The following is a 21,396-nucleotide window of genomic DNA, read 5'->3' as shown; positions in this document are numbered from 1 at the left end:
TTCCCCCCTCCCGTGTTTTCCTGCCCTCTGCAGGAACAAACCCCGCGGCTCTGCTCGGGATCCATCCTCAATGGCTTCATTAAAAATGAGAAATATATAAAAAAATAAAATTAAAATATTTCAAAGGTCAGTGGCGGCTCCAGACCCCGCTTTGGGGGGTTTTGCCCCCACATTCCCAAATTCCCCTCCCTCCCCTCCCGTGTTTTCCTGCCCTCTGCAGGAACAAACCCCGCGGCTCTGCTCGGGATCCATCCTCAATGGCTTCATTAAAAAATAAAATTAAAAAAAAAACAAACAAAAAACTAAAAATAGAACAATAATTTTAAAAATCAGGAATTTGCGGCTCTGTTCCCCTCCCAGACCCCTCTTTGGGAGGTTTTTCCCCTCTTTGTGCCCCCCAAATTTCCCTCTTTTCTCCCCTCCCGTGTTTTCCTGCCCTCTGCAGGAACAAATCCCGCGGCTCTGCTCGGGATCCGCTCCTCAACGGCTTCATTAAAAAATAAAAAAACACCTAAAAAATAGAATAATCATTTAAAACCCGGCTCTGTGTCTCCCCCAGCCCCCTCTTTGGGGGGTTTTTCCCCTCTTTGTGCCCCCCAGGTCCGCTCTCGCTCCCGTCCCTGTTTCCGCGGCTCTCCATGAATAATTTACAGCAGCACTCAGCGATCGAGGGGGCGGATTTCCACCGCAGCCTCTTCAAACATTTGCTTCTCCTCCTCCTCCTCCCCCGGCCTTTCTTCCCTCTCCCGCCTCGCCTTCCTCCCTGACCTGGGGGATTTACGGGCCCCGGGCTCTCTGCTCAGGCTGCCAGACTAAAAACATGATTTTTTTAAAAAAAATTTAATTAATTTATTTATTATTTCCCCCCTCCCATCGCTGGCTGAGGCTGCCAGGAGTAAAAAACGGGTTTTTAAATTTTTAATTTATTTATTTGTTGTTTTTTCTCCCCCCCCATCGCTGGCTGAGGCTGCCAGGAGTAAAAAACGGATTTTTAAAATTTTTTATTTATTTATTTGTTGTTTTTTCTCCCCCCGCCACTGGCTGAGGTTGCCAGGAGTAAAAGATGGATGATTTTTTTTAATTTTTAATTTATTTATTTGTTGTTTCCCCCCCCCTGTCGCTGGCTGAGGCTGGCAGGAGTAAAAGCCGGATTTCTTTTATTATTTTTTAATTTCTTTATTATTTTTTTTCTCTCCCCCCTGTTGCTGGCTAAGACTGCCAGAAGTAAAAATCGGATTTCTTTTCTTTTTTCTTAAAATTTATTTATTTATTTACTGTTTTCCGCCCACCTCCATCACTGGCTGAGGCTGCCAGGAGTAGAAGCCAGATTTTTTTGATTTTAATTTATTTATTGTTTTTTCTCCCCCCTGTCGCTGGCTGAGGCTGCCAGGAGTAAAAAACGGATTTTTAAAATTTTTAATTTATTTATTTGTTGTTTTTTCTCCCCCCCCATCGCTGGCTGAGGCTGCCAGAAGTAAAAGCCGGATTATTTTTATTATTTTTTAATTTCTTTATTAATTTTTTTTCTCTCCCCCCTGTTGCTGGCTGAGACTGCCAGAAGTAAAAATCGGATTTCTTTTCTTTTCTTCTTAAAATTTATTTATTTATTTATTTACTGTTTTCCGCCCACCTCCATCACTGGCTGAGGCTGCCAGGAGTAGAAGCCGGATTTTTTTTTGATTTTAATTAATTTATTTATTGTTTTTTCTCCCCCCTGTCGCTGGCTGAGGCTGCCAGGAGTAAAAGCTGGAATTTTTTTCAAAATGTATTTATTTATTTTCTTCCCCCTCCATCACTGGCTGAGGCTGCCAGGAGTAAAAACTGGATTTTTAAAAATTTTTAATTTATTTATCTGTTGTTTTTTCTCCCCCCCCCCCCCCCCCCCACTGGCTGAGGTTGCCAGGAGTAAAAGATGGATGATTTTTTTTTTTTATTTTTAATTTATTTATTTGTTGTTTTCCCCCCCCTGTCGCTGGCTGAGGCTGGCAGGAGTAAAAGCCAGATTTTTTTTATTTTTAATTTATTTATTTGTTGTTCCCCCCTGTCGCTGGCGGTTTGTTCCAGGCAGCTCCATCAGAGATAAAAAAATGAGAGGCCAGGTGACCGAAATAGCCCCAAATTCACCCCAAAAAGGAGCAGGGGAGGGGCTGGGGAGGGGTTTGGGGTTTCTGGTGGTGCTGGGGGGGAAAATCGGGGAGGGGAGGGGAGAAAGATGTAAAGGATGAGGAGGGAAAAGGATGGAGCAGGGGGAGAAGGTTCTGGAAGGGGAGAGGGATCTGTGGAGGGAGAGGGGACAGAGGAGGGGAAGTGGGGAGACTGCGGGGGAAAGGGGAAAGGAGAGGGTGCAGAGAGGGGGGAGAGGAAGGCTGAGGATGAGGAGGATGCCGGGGAAAAGGGGGGACCGAGGGGAGAGGGCGCTGGAAGGGCGGGAAAGTCTGCAGGGGAGAGGGACCGTGAGGAGGAGGACGATGGGGATGAGGATGGGGATGAGGATGGGGATGAGGAAGGGGATGAGGAGAGGATGAGGATGAGGATGAGGATGAGGATGAGGATGAGGATGAGGATGAGGATGAGGATGAGGATGAGGATGAGGATGAGGATGAGGATGAGGATGAGGATGGGGATGGGGATGGGGATGAGGAAGGGGATGAGGATGAGGATGAGGATGAGGATGAGGATGAGGATGAGGATGAGGATGAGGATGAGGATGAGGATGAGGAAGGGGATGAGGATGAGGAAGGGGATGAGGATGAGGATGAGGATGAGGATGAGGATGAGGATGAGGATGAGGATGAGGATGAGGATGGGGATGAGGATGGGGATGGGGATGAGGATGAGGATGAGGATGAGGATGAGGATGAGGATGGGGATGGGGATGGGGATGGGGATGAGGAAGGGGATGAGGAGAGGATGAGGATGAGGATGAGGATGAGGATGAGGATGAGGATGAGGATGGGGATGAGGATGGGGATGGGGATGAAGATGAGGATGGGGATGAGGATGAGGATGAGGATGAGGATGAGGATGAGGATGAGGATGAGGATGAGGATGGGGATGAGGATGGGGATGGGGATGAGGATGGGGATGGGGATGAGGAGGATCTGAAGGGAGCCGGAGCCGCGCGGGGCTCGGCCGCGCTTCCAGCCCCATCTAGCGGCCGGGAACGGCTCGGCCGCATTCCCTGGATCCGGGATCGCTTTGGGATCGGGGCGGGATATCCCGCATTCCCTGGAGCCGGGACTGGAAAAGCCGCCGGGAAATTTGGGGACAATGCGGGGGACAGAGGGACGCGGCTCGGGAGGGGGTTGGGAACAATCCGGGAGGGGCGGTTTCATCCCAGGAGGAATTTTGGGATGATCCAGGAGCCTCAATTTCATCCCAAGTGGAATTTTAGGATGATCCATGGCCTGCAGTTTCATCCCAGGAGGAATTTTGGGATGATCCAGGAGCTGTGGATTCATCCCAGGAGGAATTTTCTGATGATCCAGGAGCTGTGGATTCATCCCAGGAGGAATTTTGGGATGATCCAGGAGTTTTTCCATCCCAGCTGGGATTTTGGGATGCCCCAGGTCTCCCTGGCCTGTCCTTTGGGTGTTTTTTCCCCCCTGGGGACCCCAGCACAGGAAAAGGCGGAATCGGTTCCACATTCCCACTTTTCCCCCTCTGGAATGAGTGTCCCGCTCCGGGCCAGCCCGCAGGGGCTCCTCCCTCCCGATTTTGGGAATTCTCATTTTTCCCGGTCTCAGAGGAGCCCGGGGAGGGGGGAGAGGATCCAGTTCGGGTGCCCGGTGTGGATTTGGGGGATTTTGGGATAATCCTCCCCTTGCTCGGCTGCCCCATCTCCCCCCGGCACTGGGGGGGCTGGGGGATATTTTGGGGATTTTTTGGGATATTTTTGGGATTTTTGGGAGACATTTTTGGGGATGTGTTTCCCCTGGTTTATCCAAAAATGCAGATGAGGATAAAGGCTTTTCCTTTATTTCCCCACTCCTTTCTTTTTTCCTTCTTTCCTTTTTTTTTTATTCCTTTTGTTTTCTCTTCTTTCCTCATTTTTCTTTTTTCTTTTCCTTTTTTCTTTTTTTCTCCTTTCCTTTTTTTTCTTTCCTCATTTTTCTCTCCTTTTTTCCCTCCTTTTTTTCTCTTTCCTTTTATTTTCTCCTCTCTTTTCTTTCTTTTTTACCTCTTTTTTCTCCTTTCCCTTTTTCTTTCCTTTTTTCCTCCTTACCTTCTTTGCTCCTTTCCTTTTCCCCCCTTTTTTCCTTTTATTTTTTCTTCCTTCCTCTTTTTTATTTCCTATTTTTCCCTGTTTTCTCTTTTTTCTTTTCTCCTTTCACTTTTTTCTTTCTTTTTTCCTTTTTTCCTTTCCCTTTGCTTTCTCTTTTTCCTTTTCTTCCCTTTCCTTTCCCTTTTTTTCTTTTTTCCTTTTTTTCTTTTTTCCTTTTTTTTCCTTTGCTTTTTCCCCCTTTTTTTCTTTGCTTTTCCCCCCTTTTTTTCCTCCTTTCCTTTCACTTTTTCTGCTTCCCTTTCATTTTTTCCCCTCTTCCCTTTCATTTTCCCGCCTCTCTTTGAGGAAAGCGCCGCAGCAGCGGCTCTCAGAGGCTCGGGCGCTTCCCGGGCCTTATCTCGGGAGCGCAGCCGGGCTGGGGCGGCTCTTCCCGGCGAATTCCAGAGGCTCTCAGATCCCACAGACCGGCGCTATCAGCAGCCTCCAGCTCCTCCCGAGCTCCCAATTAACCCCGAGCCAATTAACTCCCGCCTGCAGCCGGGATAAGCGCGGTGACCCCGGGGTTCCCTCAGATAACGCCGTGGGTGAGGCCACAAACCGCCAGGAAAATTCCTTATTTTCCCCCGGGGAATCGCGGGTTCCGAGGGAAAACGCCGGGATTTTAGGGGTAGACAAGGAAAAACAGAGTTTCACCCACGTTTTTTAGTGTTTTCACACGTTTTTCCAGGATTTTCCCACATTTCCCCCCATTTCTCCCTCAGTTCCTCCGCCTTTTACCCCCTTTCCCCCCTTTCCCCAATTTCCCTCCATTTCCCCCCATTTCCCCCCTCATTTTCCCATCTCCCCCCTAATTTCCCTGCTTTTTCCCCATTTCCCCCATTTTTCCCCATTTCTCCCATTTCCCCATATTTTCCACCCATTTATTCCCCATTTCCCCTCATTCCTCCCTTATTTCTTCCCCATTCCCCCTCTTTCCCCCATTTCCCCTATTTTTCCCTATTTTCCCCATTTCCCCCTCTTTCCTCCCCCATTTTTTCATTTCCCCACTCATTTCTTTCCCCATTTCCCCCCATTTTCCCCATTTTCCCTGTTCCCCACATTTTCCACCCATTTTTGCAACATTTTCCCCCCATTCCTCCCCATTTCCTCCATATTTTCCCACATTTTCCCACATTCCTCCCATTTTTCCATTTCCCCCCATTTTCCCTCATTTTCTCCCCCATTTTTCCCCCATTTTCCCCCATTTTCCCCCATTTTCCCCTATTTTTCCCTGATTTCCCACCCATTTCTCCCTCCTCATTTTCCCCACATTTTTCCGCATTTCCTCCCCGTTTCCCCCCCATCCCCCCCAATTCCCCTCTCCCTTCTCCCCATTTTCCCTCCCTCATTTTCCCATACTTTTTTTCCGTTTTTCCCATTTTTCCCCGAATTCCTCCCATTTTCTCTTTATTTTCTCAAATTTTCCCCACATTTTCCAGGATTTCCCCCCCTATTTTTTCCTGGATTCTCCCCACGTTTTCCTCCTATTTTCCCAGATTTCCCCCCCATTTTTCCCGATTTTTCCCCGCCTTTTCCCCCCAGTTTTTCCCACATTTCTTCCCCCATTCCTCCCCCATCCCCGCCTGGGATGGGACAACTCATTCCAGGGATTCCAGCCCCTGGCGGCATCCCAGGATTTCCTCCCGCCCCACAAACACGGCTTGGATTTCATGGATGAGCTGGATAAATCCATGGATGAGTGTCGAGCCTAATTCCCTAATTGTTGGGAAGATGGGATAAGCTGGGATTTACACATCCGAGGAGAAAAGGGGGGAGAAAATGCGGATTAAAGGGGATCAGAGAGGGGGAAAATTCCATTTTTCCCTTTTTTCTCTCCCTCACAAAAGCTCCCGAGGCCCTGGGGAATTTGGGATGTCTTCATTTGCCCACGGAGCTCAGATATTCCCTTGGGATGAGGGTTGGGACGGGGGAAATGAGGGAGAAAATGAGGGGGAAATTTTGGGAAAATCCTGGAAAAATGGGGAGGAACTGTGGAAAAATGGGGGGGAGGTGGGGGGGGGGGGGAAATCCTGGATAAATAGGAGGAAAATGTGGAGAAAATGGGGGGAAAATTTTGGAAAAATCCTGGAAAAATAGGGAGAAAATGTGGAAAAATGGGGGGGGGGAATGGGGAGGGGGAAATGTGGGAAAAAGAGAGGGGGAAAGGGAAAATGGGAGGGGGAGAACTGTGGGAAAAAACATGGGGAAAAATTGGGGAAAATGGGAAGAAACCAGGAAAAAATGGGGGGGGGGGGGGTGGAATCTGGGTCAAAATGGGGGGGAATGTGGAGAAAACGTGGCAAAAATTGGAGGAAAAGTGGGGAAAATCCAGAAAAAATGCAGGAAAATGGGGGGAAATGAGGAAAAAAGGTGGAAAGGGTTGATTCTCCCCCCCCCCCCATCCCTAAAATATTCCCAAACCTCCCCGTTTTGGGGCGTTTTGGGGCCTCCCGGCTCGGCTTTGGGGTTGATTTCCCATCCCGCTTGGAGCAGGATTGATCCCAGCTGCCGGAACCCCCCAAATCCCGCGGAGCGATTTGTTAAATAAATATTGGGGAAAACCCTTTGGAATGAGTCAACAGGGAAGGAGCGGGAGCGGATGAAAGGACGCGAAGGCGGCGGGAGCTTCAGAGGCTGGGAAGGATCAGGGGAAAAGAGAAATAAACATTAAAAACCGGGATTTCAAAGCTCCGCGCGCGCATTCCCGGCCTCTCATCCCGGCCTCCCGCGGGAAGCGGCGGCGCGCGGGTTCCAGGGAAAGGAGGGAGCGGGAAACGTCTGGAAATTCCTGAAAACCACCGGAAAACAACCCCCAAACCGGGCTGGGATCCGGAGGGGTTGGGGTCCGCTGGGAGCCCCTGGAATTCATCCATGTGGATTTTGGGATCACCTGGAATTCCCTTGTTTGGATATTGGGATCACCTCTGTGCCCCAGGAATTCATCTGTGTGGATTTGGGGATCCCGTGGAATTCTCCCATGTGGATTTTGGAATCAGCCCTGGAACTGCCCCGTGTGAATTTTGGGGTCCCGGGAATTCGCTTGTATGGATTTTAGGATCACCTGGGTGCCCCTGGAATTTATCTCTGTGGATTTGGGGATCATCTGGAATTCCCTCACGTGGATTTTGGGATCCCCTGGCTGCCCCAGGCATTTATCTCTGTGGATTTTGGGATCCTCGGGAATTCATCCGTGTGGATTTTGGGATCACCTGGAATGGGAGTGGGAGTGGGAGTGGGAGTAGGAATGGGAATGGGAATGGGAATGGGAATGGGAATGGGAATGGGAATGGGACACTGCTGGATGGGGAATGGGAGATGGTGGGATCACGAACGGGACACAGCGGGAATGGGACAGAGCAGGATCGGGAATGGGACATGGCTGGATTGGAATGGGACAGCCGGGATCGGGCATGGGACAGGCAGGATTGGAATGGGACATGGCAGGAATAGGAATGAGACAGAGTGGGGTTGGGAATGGGAATGGGACAGCCGGGATGGGGAATGGGACACCCTGTCCCTGTCCCTGCCGGTCCCCGGGTGTCCCCTGCCGGCTGTGCCAGGCCGGGATGTCGCTGCCAGCCCCGGATGCCATGGGCATTGTCCTGGCCGGCCAGGAGCCATTCCAGAGGCACGGGAACATCCAGAGCTTGGATCCCTCCTGGGAATGGTTTCCTGCTCCGTCCTCCCCGTTTTACCCTGGCAGTTCCCAGGAAAGCAATGGAACCCCCGGGAGCCCGTGAGTGACACGGGGACACGCGGGGGACAGCGATGTCCCCAGGGCCGCTCTGGGAGGGGACAGCCAGGGCATGGCCGGAGTTTATCTCGGGAATGAAGCAATTCCTGGATTTCGCCATTCCCGGCAGATGTGCAGGAAGGATCGGAGCCTCTTGCTGCTCCTGCCTCCCTTTCCCTGTCCCCAGGGTCCCCGGGGCTGTCACCCGAGGCCATTCCCGAGGCCATTCCCGAGGCCATTCCCGGGGCTGGGATGGGGCCAGCGGAGCCACAGGCACGTGGCTGCCTCGGGCCAAGGTCCTGCGGCTGCCAGGATCCTTCCCGCGGTGATCCAGGGAAGTTCCTCAGGAATTCCTTCCCCCCTCCCGGCATCTCCAGCCACAAACAGGCCAAAAAAATCCAGGATAATCCACTGGGAATGTTCCTCCCTCTGCTGTTTTCCACCCCATTCCTCTGTTAAAGAGCTGGAAAGCCCCAAAAGCTCCGAGTTTGGGAGCAACTCCCGGGTTCAACCCCACATCCCTGGAGAGTCCCGCAAGGGAATAATTGGGAAAAAGGGGAAAAGAGAGAGGAAGAAGGGGAAGGGGAAGGAGAGGAGAAGGTTTGGAAGGACAGAAGGAAGGGTGGATGGATGGAGGAATGGATGGATGGATGGAGGGATAGTGGATCCATGGATGATGGATGATGGATGGAGGACAGACGCTGACAGGAACAAGGGACAGCCTGGTCCCCTCTCCGCTCCCCCGTGCTGTGTCCGGCCCCACCCCGAGCCCATCCCCGAGCCCGGGGCCGTCCCTGCCCGTCCGGCAGCGCCCGGCTCCCGCTGTGCCCGGGGCATTGGCAGCCCCCGCCGGGCGCTGCAGGGGGTGGCGGGGCCCTGCTGTCCCTGCTGTCCCTGCTGTCCCTGCTGTCCCTGCTGTCCCTGCGCCACCGGCCCGGGGCCGAGAACGGCACCTACGGCCCCGCCCGGCCCCGCCCGGCCCCGCCCGGCCCCGCCCGGCCCCGCCCGGCCCCGCCCGGCACGGCTGCGGCAGAGGCAGCGCTGGGCTGGACGCGCTGGGTGTGAGTGGGCATGGGCAGGGACAGGGGACACTGCCAGCCTGGAGGGGACAGGGGTGTCCCTGCAGCCACCCTGGGCAGGTGACAGGGACGTTTTTTTGTCACCCAGCGCGTTTCGGGGTCACCCAGCGCCTTTCAGGCTCTGTCGCAGCTGCAGGAGCTGGGGACGCGCCTGCTGGAGCGGGGGCACGGCCTGACCTGGGGGACAGGGGGTGACCCCCGGTGTCCCCAGTGTCCCCTGCCCGCCCCAGCGAGGGGGGCTGTGTCACCCCCCATAACCCCCCCGTGCCCCACAAGCTCCGGCCCAGCCCCGTTCCCCCCGCCCGAGCCCGCAGAGACGGAGACGCGCAGCGCTGGCACAGAGGAGCTTTTCCGTGAGCAGCGGCACAGCGGGGCCCGAGCGGAGCGTTCGGGGGTCGGGGCAGCGCGGGGGGACCCCGGGGACCCCCCGGGAGCGGCAGGGACCCCCCGCCCCCCTCCCGCTCTCCGCAGCCTCGAGCCGGGGCAGGGACCAGCCCCGAGGAGCGTCCCCGGGAGCGTCCCCGCTGTCCCCGCTGTCCCCGCTGTCCCCGCTGTCTCCGCTGTCCCCGGGGCCGCCCGGAGCCGCGGGGAGGTCCCGGGGTCACTCGGCGCCCTCGAGCGGCCGCAGGGTCAGCTGGATGGGCCGGTCCGGGACCAGGATCAGGTCGAACTTGGTGCCGATCTCCGCTCCCCGCTCCGTCTCCACCTTGAAGTTCTCCAGGACCTGCGGGGAGCGGACGCGGCGCGTGGGGCCGGGGCCGAACCGAGCCGGGCCGGGCCGGGAGCGCCCGCGGGCCGAGCCGGGCCGGGGTTCGGGGGACACGCACGTGCATGAGGAAGAGCTGCATCTCCAGCTCGGCGATGCGGCGGCCCAGGCACTGGCGCGGCCCGAAGCCGAAGCCGAGCCCCAGGAAGGGCCGCGGGCCCGCGCAGAGCCAGCGCTGCGGCCGGAACCGCTCGGGCTCGGCGAACACGGCGGGGTCGCGGCCCATGGCGAACAGCGCCACCTGCACCAGCGTCTGCGGGCGGGGCGGTCACCGGGGCTGTCACTGTGTCACTGTGTCACTGTGTCACTGTGTCACTGTGTCACTGTGTCACTGTCACCGGGGCTGCCACCGGGCACTGCCACCGGGGCACTGCCACCGGGTCACTGTGTCACTGTCACCATGTAACAGTGTCCTTGTGTCCCCTTGTCCCTGTGTCACTGTCACCTTGTCTCTGTCCCTGTGTCACTTTCACTGTGTCACTGTCACCGTGTCACCGTGTTACTGTGTCACTGTGTCCCTGTGTCACTGTCACTGTGTCATTGTGTCCTCGTGTCACCATGTCCTCATGTCCCCATGTCCCTGCACTCCCATGTCCCCCTATCTCCATGTCCCCACATCCCCGTGTCCTGTGTCCCCCTGTCCCCACAGCCCCATCTCTCTGTGTTCCTGTACCTCATATCCCCATGTCCCCCATTCTCATGTCCCCCTGTCCTTGTGTCCCCCTGTCCCCCCGTCCCCTGTTCCCTGTCCCGTGTCCCCTCTCCCCTGTGTCCCTCCCTTGTCCCCTCTCCCCTCTCCCATATCCCCCCTGTCCCTGTCCCCCCTCTCCTCTCTCCCCTGTTCCCTTTCCCCGCTCCCCCGTCCCCTGTCCCCTGTCCCTCTTCCCTTTCCCCCTGTCCCTTGTCCCGTGTCCCTGTCCCCGCTCCCCCTGTCCCTCCCCCTGTCCCCTCCCCCTGTCTCTGTCCCCTGTCCCCTGTCCCTGTCCCTGTCCCCGTGGCTCACCCCCGGCGGGATGCGGTAGCCCTGCAGGATCACCTCGTGCGCGGTGTACCTCTGCAGGGTCACGGCCACCGGGTGCAGCCTGCGCGACACCGCACGACACCGACACGTGCCACCCGCGGGGCTCTGGGGACAGCGCTGCGCCCCGCGGGGACACCGGGGCGGGCACCGCGTCCCCCTGGGGCTGGCACCGCGTCCCCTCTGGGGCTGGCACCGCGTCCCCTCTCCGGGACCCTCCCCTCCCCTCCCCTCCCCTCCCTCCCTTCCCTCACCTCAGCGTCTCCTTGATGGCGGCCCGCAGCAGCCGCGTCCCTCTCAGCATCCTCTCCCTGTCGCCGCCCGCCTCCCTCTTGGCTGCCAGGACCTCGGCCCGCAGCTGCTCCTGCACGCGCGGGGCCCGCGCCAGCTCCAGCAGGGCCCACTGCAGGGTCATGGAGGTCTGCGGGGACAGCGACACCCACACGGCTGCCAGGACCTGTCCCTGCCCAGCTCAGCGCTGCCAGGACCTGCTCAGAGCTGCCAGGACCTGTTCAGAACTGCCAGGACCTGTCCCTGCTCAGCTCAGGGCTGTCAGGACCTGCTCAGAGCTGCCAGGACCTGTTCAGAACTGCCAGAACCTGTTCAGGGCTGTCAGGACCTGCTCAGAGCTGCCAGAACCTGCTCAGAACTGCTAGGACCTGTCCCTGCTCAGCTCAGCGCTGCCAGGACCTGCTCAGAGCTGCCAGGACCTGTCCCTGCCCAGCTCAGCGCTGCCAGGACCTGCTCAGAGCTGCCAGGACCTGTCCCTGCTCAGCTCAGTTCTGCCAGGACCTGCTCGGAGCTGCCAGGACCTGTCCCTGTTCAGTTCAGCGCTGCCAGGACCTGCTCAGAGCTGCCAGGACCTGTTCAGAACTGCCAGAACCTGTTCAGGGCTGTCAGGACCTGCTCAGAGCTGCCAGAACCTGCTCAGAACTGCCAGGACCGGGTCAGGGCTGCCAGGACCAGCTCCATACACGGATTGGTGCTGTCCCACCCAGGACCTTGTCACTCCCTGTCCCATTCCCTGTCCCTGTTCCCCCCACACCATGTCCCCCCCTGTCCCCATCCCCGTCCCTGTCCCTGTCCCCATCCCCGTGTCCCCGCTGTCCCTGTGTCCCTGTCCCATACCGTGGCCCCGTGGCCCCGTGGCCTTGTCTCTGTCCCGTACCGTGTCCCCACTGTCCCCGCTGTCCCCGTGTCCCTGTCCTCATGTCCCCCTGTTCCTGTTCCTATCCCTGTCCTGTACCGTGTCCCTGTGTCCCCATGTCCCAGTGTCCCTGTCCCGTACCGTGTTCCCATGTCCCCCTGTCTCTGTCCCTGTCCCCGTGTCCCCATGTCCCCATGTCCCTGTCCCTGTCCCTGTCCCCGTGTCCCCGTACCGTGTCGACGCCGCCCGCCATCATCTCAGTGACGCTGTCCCGTACCGTGTCCCCGTGTCCCCGCTGTCCCTGTCCCCGTGTTCCTGTGTCACCATGTCCCCATGTCCCCGTATCCCCATCCCTGTCCCCGTACCGTGTCGACGCCGCCCGCCATCATCTCGGTGACGCTGGCCCGGATGTGCTCCAGGGGCAGCCGCTGTCTCTCCACGAGGTTCCCGAGGATGCCCCGGGGCCCCCGCGCGCCCCCGCGCCGCAGCTCCCGGCACGTGCTCTGGATGCACCGGTCCGCTGGGGGGACACGGGGACATCGGGGACATGAGGGGACACCGGGGACACTGGGGACATGAGGGGACACCGGGGAAAGCAGAGGACACGGGGACATCGGGGACAGCAGGGACACTAGGGACAGCAGGGACACCGGGGACAGCAGGGGACACTGGGGGACATTGCGGACACCGGGGACATTGGGGACAGCAGGGGACAGCAGGGGACACTGGGGACATCGGGGACACCGGGGACAGCAGGGGACATGGGGGAAAGCAGGGACACCGGGGACACTGCCGGGAGGGTGGGGGGGGACACACATGAGGGGACACCCTATCAGGTGTCGGGGTGTCAGGGTGACGGGAGTGGCACTGACCCTGTCAGGGTGGCATGTGTCAGGGGGGCAGAGTGACAGGGCAGCAGGGTGACAGCGTGATAGGGTGTCAGGGTGACAAGGTTACAGGGTGACAGAGGGCACTGACCCTGGCAGAAGATGGCAGGGTTACAATATGACAGGTGGCAGTATGACAGGTGTCAGGTGACAGTGACAGGTAGTATGTGACAGTGACAGTGACAATGACAGTGACAGTGACACTGACAGGTGACAGTGACGGTGACAGTGGCGGTGGCACTGACCCTGCCCAAAGATGACAGTGACAGTGACACTGACGGTGACAGTGACAATGACAATGACGGTGGCACTGACCCTGCCCGAAGATGACAGTGACAGTGACACTGACGGTGACAGTGACAATGACAATGACGGTGGCACTGACCCTGCCCGAAGATGACGTCCCAGGCCTGCACGTGCTCCCGCCAGGTGCGGCCGTGGCTGCGGCGCAGCAGCGCGGGCGGCAGGTGCAGCAGCGGCGCCGTGGTGTGGAACATGCGCGACACGGCCTCGATGAAGCGCTGCGCCTCGGGCTGCACAAAGTCCTGCAGCAGCCCCAGGCGCGTCCCGTACAGCACGTGGCACACAGCTGGGGACAGCGACAGGGACAGCGACAGTGTCACTGCTGTCCCTGCCTGTACAGCACGTGGCACACGGCTGGGGACAGCGACAGTGTCACCGCTGTCCCTGCCCGTACAGCACGTGGCACACGGCTGGGGACAGCGACAGTGTCACCGCTGTCCCTGCCCGTACAGCACGTGGCACACGGCTGGGGACAGGACAGTGAAGGCCACATGTCCCTGTCCCCATCCCCATGGCGACAGGGACCAGCCCTAGGTGCTCCCAGTGACCACCGGGGACCTGTCCCTGTCCCCATGAACCTCCCCACACATGTGGCACACGCCAAGGGGACGGTGACAGTGACTGCTGGTGGCCAGTAAATGACAAAAGGGGATTGTCACCGGTGTCAGGGTGTTCTGGGCTCGTCTGGGGGGGACATCCCACAGGAAAGGGGACATCCCACCATGGGAGGGGACATCCCACCATGGGAGGGGACATCCCTCTGGGCTCTTCCCTGTGCTTTGGGGAGCAGCTGTTTGGCCGATCCCCAGGGGCAGGGCTGGATTTTTGGGGGGGTTTCAGGGGTTTTTGGGGTTAAGGACCCTCCGCACTCACACTCGAGGGCGGGACTGGGTTTTGGGGTGGTTTCAGGGGTTTTTGGGGCGGTTTCAGGGGTTTTTGAGGTTAAGGACCCCCCGCACTCACACTCGAGGGCAAAGCGGAACAGCTCGTGGCTGAAGTCGCCCGTCCAGGCCCCGCTGTGCCGCGCCTGTGCCTGCGCCCGCCGCACGAAGTCCTGGCCCACGGCGCTGAGCAGGGGCACAAAGCCGGGCACCAGCTCCGGGGCCAGCGCCTCCTTGTTGAGCAGCAGCCGCTCTGAGCGCCACGCCTCGCCCGACCTGGGGACACGGGGACACGGCCGTGGCACCGGCACCGCAGCGCCCTCAGGGTCTGGGGGCGTCATTCACTTGGGGGTGACAGGAGAGCGGGTCTGGGGTCCTAAGTGACTTGGGGGGTGACAGGAGAGCGGTTCTGGGGTCCTCATTCACTTGGGGGTGACAGGAGAGCGGGTCTGGGGTCCTCAGTGACTTGGGGGGTGACAGGAGAGCGGGTCTGGGGTGCCAACTCACTTGAGGGGTAACAGGAGCGTGAGTTTGGGGTCCCCACTCCATTGAGCAGCCCAGGTTTGGGTTTGGGGTCCCCACTCACTGGGTTTGGGGTCCTGACTTCCAGGTTTGGGGTCACACTCACTTGAGCAGCACCCCGTAGGGTTTGGGTTTTGGGGTCACACTCACTTGAGCAGCACCCCGTAGGGTTTGTTGCGGAGGTCTCTGTACGCCACCCACGGGGGGACGCTGAAGCGCTCGGGCAGGGCCCCCTCGGCCCTGAACAGCGCGGCCGCGTCCCCGGGGCTGATGATGTTCACGCTGTCATAGACGCCCAACTTCTCCCTGGAGGGACCCCAAAATCAGACACTGCAGGGACCCCAAATCAGACACTGCAGGGACCCCAAAATCAGACAATGCAGGGAGCCCCAAAATCAGACACTGCAGGGACCCCAAAATCAGACAGGGCAGGGATCCCAAAATTAGACAGGGCAGGGACCCCAAAATCAGACAGGGCAGGGATCCCAAAATTAGACAGGGCAGGGAGCCCCACACCAGCTCCCCCCCGCCCATGGATCCCCACCTCAGCCCCCCCAGCCTGGGGCTGTCCTGTCCCCGAGGCTGCTGCGGGATCGGGGCGCAGGGACCGAGCCCCGCTCCCCTCCTGCATCCTGGCCCTGGGGATATCGGGGCAGCGGGACCCCAAAATCCCGGGACCCCAAAATCCTGCATCGCCCACGGGCCCTGCTCCGCCCAGGGCACGACTCTGTCCCCCTGACCCACAGCCCCTGTCCCCTCCTGTCACACAGCCCCTGTCCCCTCCTGTCCCCTGCTGTCCCTGCCCCCTCCCAGAACACAGCCCCTGTCCCCTCCTGACCCACAGCCGCTGTCCCCTCCTGTCATACAGCCCCTGTCCCCTCACACCCCTCAGTCCCTGTCCCCTCCCAGAACACAGCCCCTGTCCCCTCCTGACCCACAGCCGCTGTCCCCTCCTGTCATACAGCCCCTGTCCCCTCACACCCCTCAGTCCCTGTCCCCTTCCAGAGCACAGGCTCTGTCCCCTCCTGTCCCCCGGTGGTCGCTGTCCCCTCAGAGGGCACAAACCCTGTCCCCTCCCGCCCCCCTGTCCCCTCCCCTCTTGTCCCCCCACCCCCCGGTGTCCCCAAGCCGGGCCGGGCTCCTCCAGCAGCCCCGCCCTCACCGCTGTCCCCTCCCCAGCCGGACCGGGGAGAGGGCAGGAGACAGGACTGGGGATACTGGAGTGGACAGGAGAGGGGACAGGGCAGGGGACAGGGCTGGGGACAGGGGAGGGGACACGGGAGGGGATACAGACAGGGGACACTGGAGGGGGCAGGGGGCAGGGGAGGGGACAGGACTGGGGACACGAGAGGGGACACAGCACACAGGCAAGGGACACTGGAGGGGACACGGGAGGGGACACAAGGCACACAGACAGGGGACACGGGAGGGGATAGGGGAGGGGACAGGGCAGGTGACGGGTCTGGGACAGGGCTGGGGACGCGGGAGGGCCGGGCCCCCTGACCTGTAGATGGGCCCGAAGCGGCGGAACTGGCGGGCCATGATGAGGTGCAGGTTGCTGAGGCCGCCCTCCCGCCACAGGCGGAGCAGGTTGAGCCAGCCCGGCCGCCGCTCGCCCGGCACCTGCCCGAAGGGCCGGGGAGCCGCGGGCACGGCCGGGGGCGCGGCGGCGGCGGCGGCGGCCCCGCAGAGCCCGCGGCGCGGCGCGGCGGCGGCGCGGGGCCACCCCCGCAGCGCTCCGGGCTCGGTGGCCACGCGGGCGAGCATCGAGAGGCGGCGCGGGCGGCGCGGGGCGGCCGCGCTTTATCCCGGCCCGGACCGGCCCCAAAAATGACAACAACGGGGACAGGGCGGGGACAGCCTTGGGGGCTCCCGGCCAGGGTCACCCGCGCGGGGACGGCCTTGGGGGCTCCCGGCCAGGGTCACCCCGCGCGGGGACGGCCTTGGGGACGCGGTGCCAGCGCCAGGGGTGCCTCGCGTGGGGGCGGGTGCGGCATTCCCGGGCCCCGTCCCGAATCCCAAACGCCCCCAAAAGGCTTTTGGGGTGACCCCAGCCGGGGACGGAGCTGCGGCCCCGGGGGTGGCGGCGGACAAGGTCCCGTGTCCCCGGGGGTGCTCGGCTGGCACCGGGCAGCGATGGGGGCGGGGGACACTGGGGAGGGGACACGGGACAGGGATGGGCAGCGGGGATGAGCCGGGAACGCCGAGCGAGGCCGGCGGCGGCTGCGACATCGGCGGCGGGCACCGGGGGGCGCGCGGGGCCCGCCGGTGCCACCGCTGGGGACAGCAGCGGCGGAGGCGGCTTGTCCCCTCCCTGCTCGGAGCGAGGAGCCTGTCCCCTCCCGGGGCACAGGGGCTGCCCCTGCTCTCCCTGTCCCCTCCTGTCCCCTGCCAGGGCACAGGGGCTGTCCCTCCTGCCCCGTGGTCCTTTTCCCCTTCTTCCCCATGGTCCCTGTCCCCTCTCAGGGCCCAGGCTCTGTCCCCTGCTGTCCCTGTCCCTATCCCAGGCTCTGTCCCCTGCTGTTCCTGTCCCCTCCTGTCCCCTCTCAGGGCCCAGGCTCTGTCCCTTGCTGTCGCTGTCCCCTCCTGTCCCCTCCTGTCCCCTCCTGTCCCTGTCCCCTTTGCTGTCCCAGCTCAGCCGCGCTGGCTGCAGCCCGCTGCATCCCCACACCTTGGGGACATCGGTGGCACGGCGCCACCCCTTGGGGACATCGGTGGCACAGTTCCACCCCTTGGGGACATCGGTGGCACAGCCCCACACCTTGGGGACATCGGTGGCACGGCGCCACCCCCTCCTTACCCTGTGCACTGTCACCGGGCTGGGTGGGACCCGCTGCCTCCTCTGCAGCCACGGACACGGGGTCAGGGGACACAGAGGGACACACAGGGACACAGAGGACACGGAGGGACACGGAGGGACACAGAGGGACACACGGCTCCGTGCTGAGCCATTGTCCCCACCCCCGACGTCACAGCCCCATCCCTGTGTCACCTCTGCCCCCCCTTCCAGCACCTTCCCCAAGTGTGGGGTCACCCCAGCACCACGTGTGTGTCCCCAGGGGTGTCACCTCCCTCCCTCGCGGGGCCCTGCCCTTGTCCCCCCTTGTTCCCCACCCCGGGGAGTCCCGAACTTCCCGCCACCCCCAGAGCACGAAGGAAAGGCGACAGCGGTGTCCCCTTCCCCGGGGGGCTCCGTGCGGGGCGACACGAAGGGGTCGGAGGTGCCGAGGCACCCTGGGTGACGCTTTGTCCCCAGGCGCGGTGACAAAAGCACGGGGATAAGCGGAACAGATCCGCGTCACCCCTCCCGCGTGGCCTTGTCCCCAGGGCCACCCACGCGGGCACGGGGACGGTCCCTGCGCAGCGCTTCCGTCGCGGCGCGGGGAAGGTGACACCGGGAGGGTTTCACTTTCCAGCCCCGGGGATTTGTCACACGGCGGCCACCCTGCCCCTGGGAGGCACCCGGGGGCCCTGAGCTGGGACCGCCGCGGGGATTTGGGGCAGGGACGGGGTTTGGCGGAGCGGCTCAGCCTTGGGGGGTCTCTGCCCCCCCCCGGGCCCACGGGATGGGGCGGGACGGGGCTGGAGGTGGGGACGCCCGGAGGGGACAATCAGGGGACACTGTCACCTCCCTGGCACGCCCGGGAAAGGGCCTGCAGCCCTGCTGTGCTTCCTAACCCTAAAATTGCACTGCCCTGCAGAGAGACTCCCCCTAACCCTAACCCTCTGCCCCATAGAAAACCCTGTAAGGAGCCTCCTGCCCCATAGAGACCCCCCTGACCTATAGAGACTTCCCCGTCCCATAGACACCCCTATAGGAAACTCCAGAGGGAGCCCCTCGCTCCATAGAAATCCCTATAGGGATCTCTCCTCCCCATAGAGACACCCCTGCCCCATAGAGACACCCCTGCCCCATAGAGACACCCCTGACCTATAAAGACCTCCCTGCCCTATAGAGACTCCTATAAGAACCTCCAGAGAAAGCCTCCTGCCCCATAGAAATCTCTATGGGGATCTCTCTGCCCCATAGGATGGCCCTGCTCCCTAGAGACCCCCCCGACCTATAGAGACCTCCCCATCCCATAAACACTCCCATAGGAACCTCCAGAGGGAGCCTCCTGCCCCATAGAAATCCCTATAGGGACCTACCTGCCCCATAGAGACACCCCTGTCCTAAAGGCATCCCCCACCAGCCTCATAAATCCCTATGGGGACCTACAGAGGACCCACACAGACTCCTCTGCCCTATAGGGACCCTCCTGCCCCAGGGACACCCCCCTGACCTACAGGGAACCCCCAGCCCCACAGGGACCTGGTGGGGACCCGCCCCGCTCGGCTCCATCCCTTGGGAATGAGCGTGGATTTGACGGATTTCCCGCCGATTTCCTCTCCTCCCTGCCGGGTTTCATCCCGGGATCCATTCCCGGGGAAACCCTGGCGGTGAAACCCTGCCCAGGAACCCCCCGTGACTCAGCCCCGGGCCGGGGGCGGCGGGGGAGAGTCCTTTTCGTAATGACGGTGTTGAAAACGAGAACGTTTCGGTTGCAGGCGCACCGCGAGGCAGCCGGGAGGGTTTCCCCGGACGAGAGGAAGGGATGCCCGGCACAGGGTCCTCATCCCCCTCGGACCCCCTCAGGAGTCTGGGGATGCTCGAGATCCAGAGGGCGGATCCAGGATCAGCTCTGATGTGAGGCTGGGATTGTTTTTATTCCCCTCCTTAGTCAAACTGAATTTCTTCTGGCTAGTTTACTGCCAGGCTTAAGAGCTGCCGGGCTTTGGGGGTTTTTGGGGTAACCCGTTCTCCAGCCAGCATCGCCCCTCGGGGATCTGAGAGCGGGAATCCACGGCTGGAAAAGGCAAAGCATTGGGAGGAGGAGGAGGAGGAGGAGGAGGCGAGATTATCCCGAGTTTAACTTCCCCCGGGTTGTCCCGGGCCATCTCATTTCCCCCAAACCGCGGCGTTTCCCGCTCGGAGCCCTCTCCCTGCTCCGCGCACCCCTGGGTCCCTCCCGGGTCCCCCCTGGGTCCCTCCCTGCGCCCGCCTGGAGCCCGGGAACGCGCGGGGACAGACAGACGGGGGGTTAAATCCCGGGAAAAGCGGGGAACCGGCCGAAAATCCCTAAAAACGGAGCGGTCACATCCCCGGCTGGGAAAGCCGCGGGACAAGGGGTGGCGGCAGCCGGGAGCGAGCCGAGAGCGCGGCGGGGCTTCAGGCACCCGACCCCGGCTCCTGGAACCCCTGGGTGGAGCCGTAAATGGATTTAATGGCGAGGCGGGGATGCAGCCTCCCCATCCCTGGAATCCCGGCTCTGGTGAGTCCGGGGGATCCCGGTCCCGGCGGCTCCTTCTGGGATGGCTCTGAACCCCCATCCCGGCGGGACGAGATTCCCGCAGGGCTGCTGTGGGGCCTCCCGCCAGCTCTGCCATCCCACCCACGGTCCTGCAGGGCAGATCCTCCTCCTGGAGCAGCCCCCAGGCTGGAATAGCCCTCCAAAATGAAAAAATAAAATATTAACTACTTCTGGTGGCTTTTGTTTGAGGTGGCCGCTCCGCCTTGTGCCGGAAAAAGCCGGGAAAAGCTGCTGGAATCCCGGACCTGAGAGAGCTCAGATCCCAAAATAACCCCTGGGACAGTGAGGTCACAGCCCCGAGGGCACAACAAAGCGCACGGCTCCCGGTTTTTGGCTCGTTGGATTTCAGGAAGCAGCCGGCGGGGCTGGGAGCGCGTCCCAGGGTCAAACACACCCGCGGGGCTCGGCGCTCGCTGCTCTCGGGGAATTCTGCCAAAAGCTCCGCGGTTTGTCCCGGCTGCTCGCTGGGATGGCCGGGGGGACGCTGCCAGCCTGTCCCTGTCCCCCCCGGTTGTCGCCGCGGTGCTCCATGCCCCGCTCCCCGCCAGAGGCTCGGGCAGGGAAAGGGAATTGGGGCAGCCGGACTGGAGTTGTGGCTGCCCGCGCCCATTCCAGGGGGCTGAGCATCCCCTTCCTGCGCTGCTCCCAAGCCCCTTTCCCGGCGTTTCGGGGCGGGGTTTTGGACCTTTGGGGTCCCAGCTGTGGAGCTGGGAATGGGAACAGCTCTGAGTCCGTGCAGAGCACCCGAAAATTCCCTGCGGGCGCCGGGTTCCTCTGCACTCCCATCCCGCTTTCGAGGCTGCCAAAATTCCCGCTCCCGGCTTTGGAACCGCCCGCTCCCGGCTCTGCCTCCTCCCTGCCCGCACGCCGCCGGCGCCATCGGGAATTCTGTGCCCGGGAGGGACGCAGGCAGGGAAAGGTTTCGCTTTCGACGGCCAAACTTCCCCTCCGCGAGCATCGGGGACCCGCGGGTGCCCTCAGCGCCACCCCCGTGTCCCCAGCGCCGCCCGGGCTCTGCTCCCGGCCGTCCGGAGGTGCAGCTCGGCATCCCGAAGTGTCTCCTTGCCCGGCAGGAGCACCGGGAACGGGCGGGCAGGGATCGGGATGAGCCCTGAGCCGGGCCTGCCTTCCACGGAGGAGGCACTGCTCTCTCCTGCCCTTGTCGGCACCTTTGGAAATCCTCTATTCCCACTCCTGCCTCCCTCCAGCCCCTTTTTCTTCACAGCACCAACCATCAGCTCGCTTCTCCCAAAATTCTGGAGCATCCCAGGCAAGCGGTGGGGAGGTGGTTCCACCTCAGGAAGCCCCGCTGCTGCTCCCACCCCTCACTGCCCAGGGCTGCTGCTGACGCCCCCTTTGGGTTTTCCAGCGGGAATTCGTTGCTGGAAGGCGCCGGCCCGAAAGAGGAGCAGCAAACCCAGGGCTGGAGAGAGCAGGACACGGAA

The 21,396-nt window shown here is 61.0% G+C and overlaps 1 protein-coding gene across 1 annotated transcript; it reads right to left on the bottom strand.

Annotated features, from left to right (window-relative positions):
- Positions 1 to 9,497: 9,497 nt before the first annotated feature.
- On the bottom strand, positions 9,498 to 16,367 carry LOC134558693 (cholesterol side-chain cleavage enzyme, mitochondrial-like). Its single transcript, XM_063412812.1, has 9 exons — positions 16,105 to 16,367; positions 14,751 to 14,906; positions 14,161 to 14,354; positions 13,280 to 13,483; positions 12,373 to 12,527; positions 11,115 to 11,281; positions 10,846 to 10,924; positions 9,904 to 10,095; positions 9,498 to 9,800 (listed from the first exon to the last, which is right to left on the bottom strand). Exons 1-9 carry the CDS (start codon positions 16,365 to 16,367, stop codon positions 9,678 to 9,680), a joined length of 1,533 nt encoding a protein of 510 aa, XP_063268882.1. The 3' UTR covers positions 9,498 to 9,677.
- Between the last annotated feature and the right edge of the window lie 5,029 nt (positions 16,368 to 21,396).

The sequence above is a fragment of the Prinia subflava genome, chromosome 15 (assembly GCF_021018805.1).
Source record: "Prinia subflava isolate CZ2003 ecotype Zambia chromosome 15, Cam_Psub_1.2, whole genome shotgun sequence".
NCBI classification, from domain to species: Eukaryota; Metazoa; Chordata; class Aves; order Passeriformes; family Cisticolidae; genus Prinia; species Prinia subflava.
The sequence above is the reverse complement of the archived record's forward strand: the minus strand, read 5'-3'. Positions and strand labels throughout refer to the sequence as shown.

Bases quoted from the DNA above. Each gene is read 5' to 3' on its own strand.
- LOC134558693 (XM_063412812.1), bottom strand. From the start codon at position 16,367: ATGCTCGCCCGCGTGGCCACCGAGCCCGGAGCGCTGCGGGGGTGGCCC. The intron at 14,907-16,104 runs GTCAGGGGGCCC...GGGTCCCTCCAG, and splicing joins CGCTTCGGGCCCATCTACAG to GGAGAAGTTGGGCGTCTATG. The intron at 10,096-10,845 runs GTGAGCCACGGG...CCCCGCCCGCAG, and splicing joins GCTACCGCATCCCGCCGGGG to ACGCTGGTGCAGGTGGCGCT.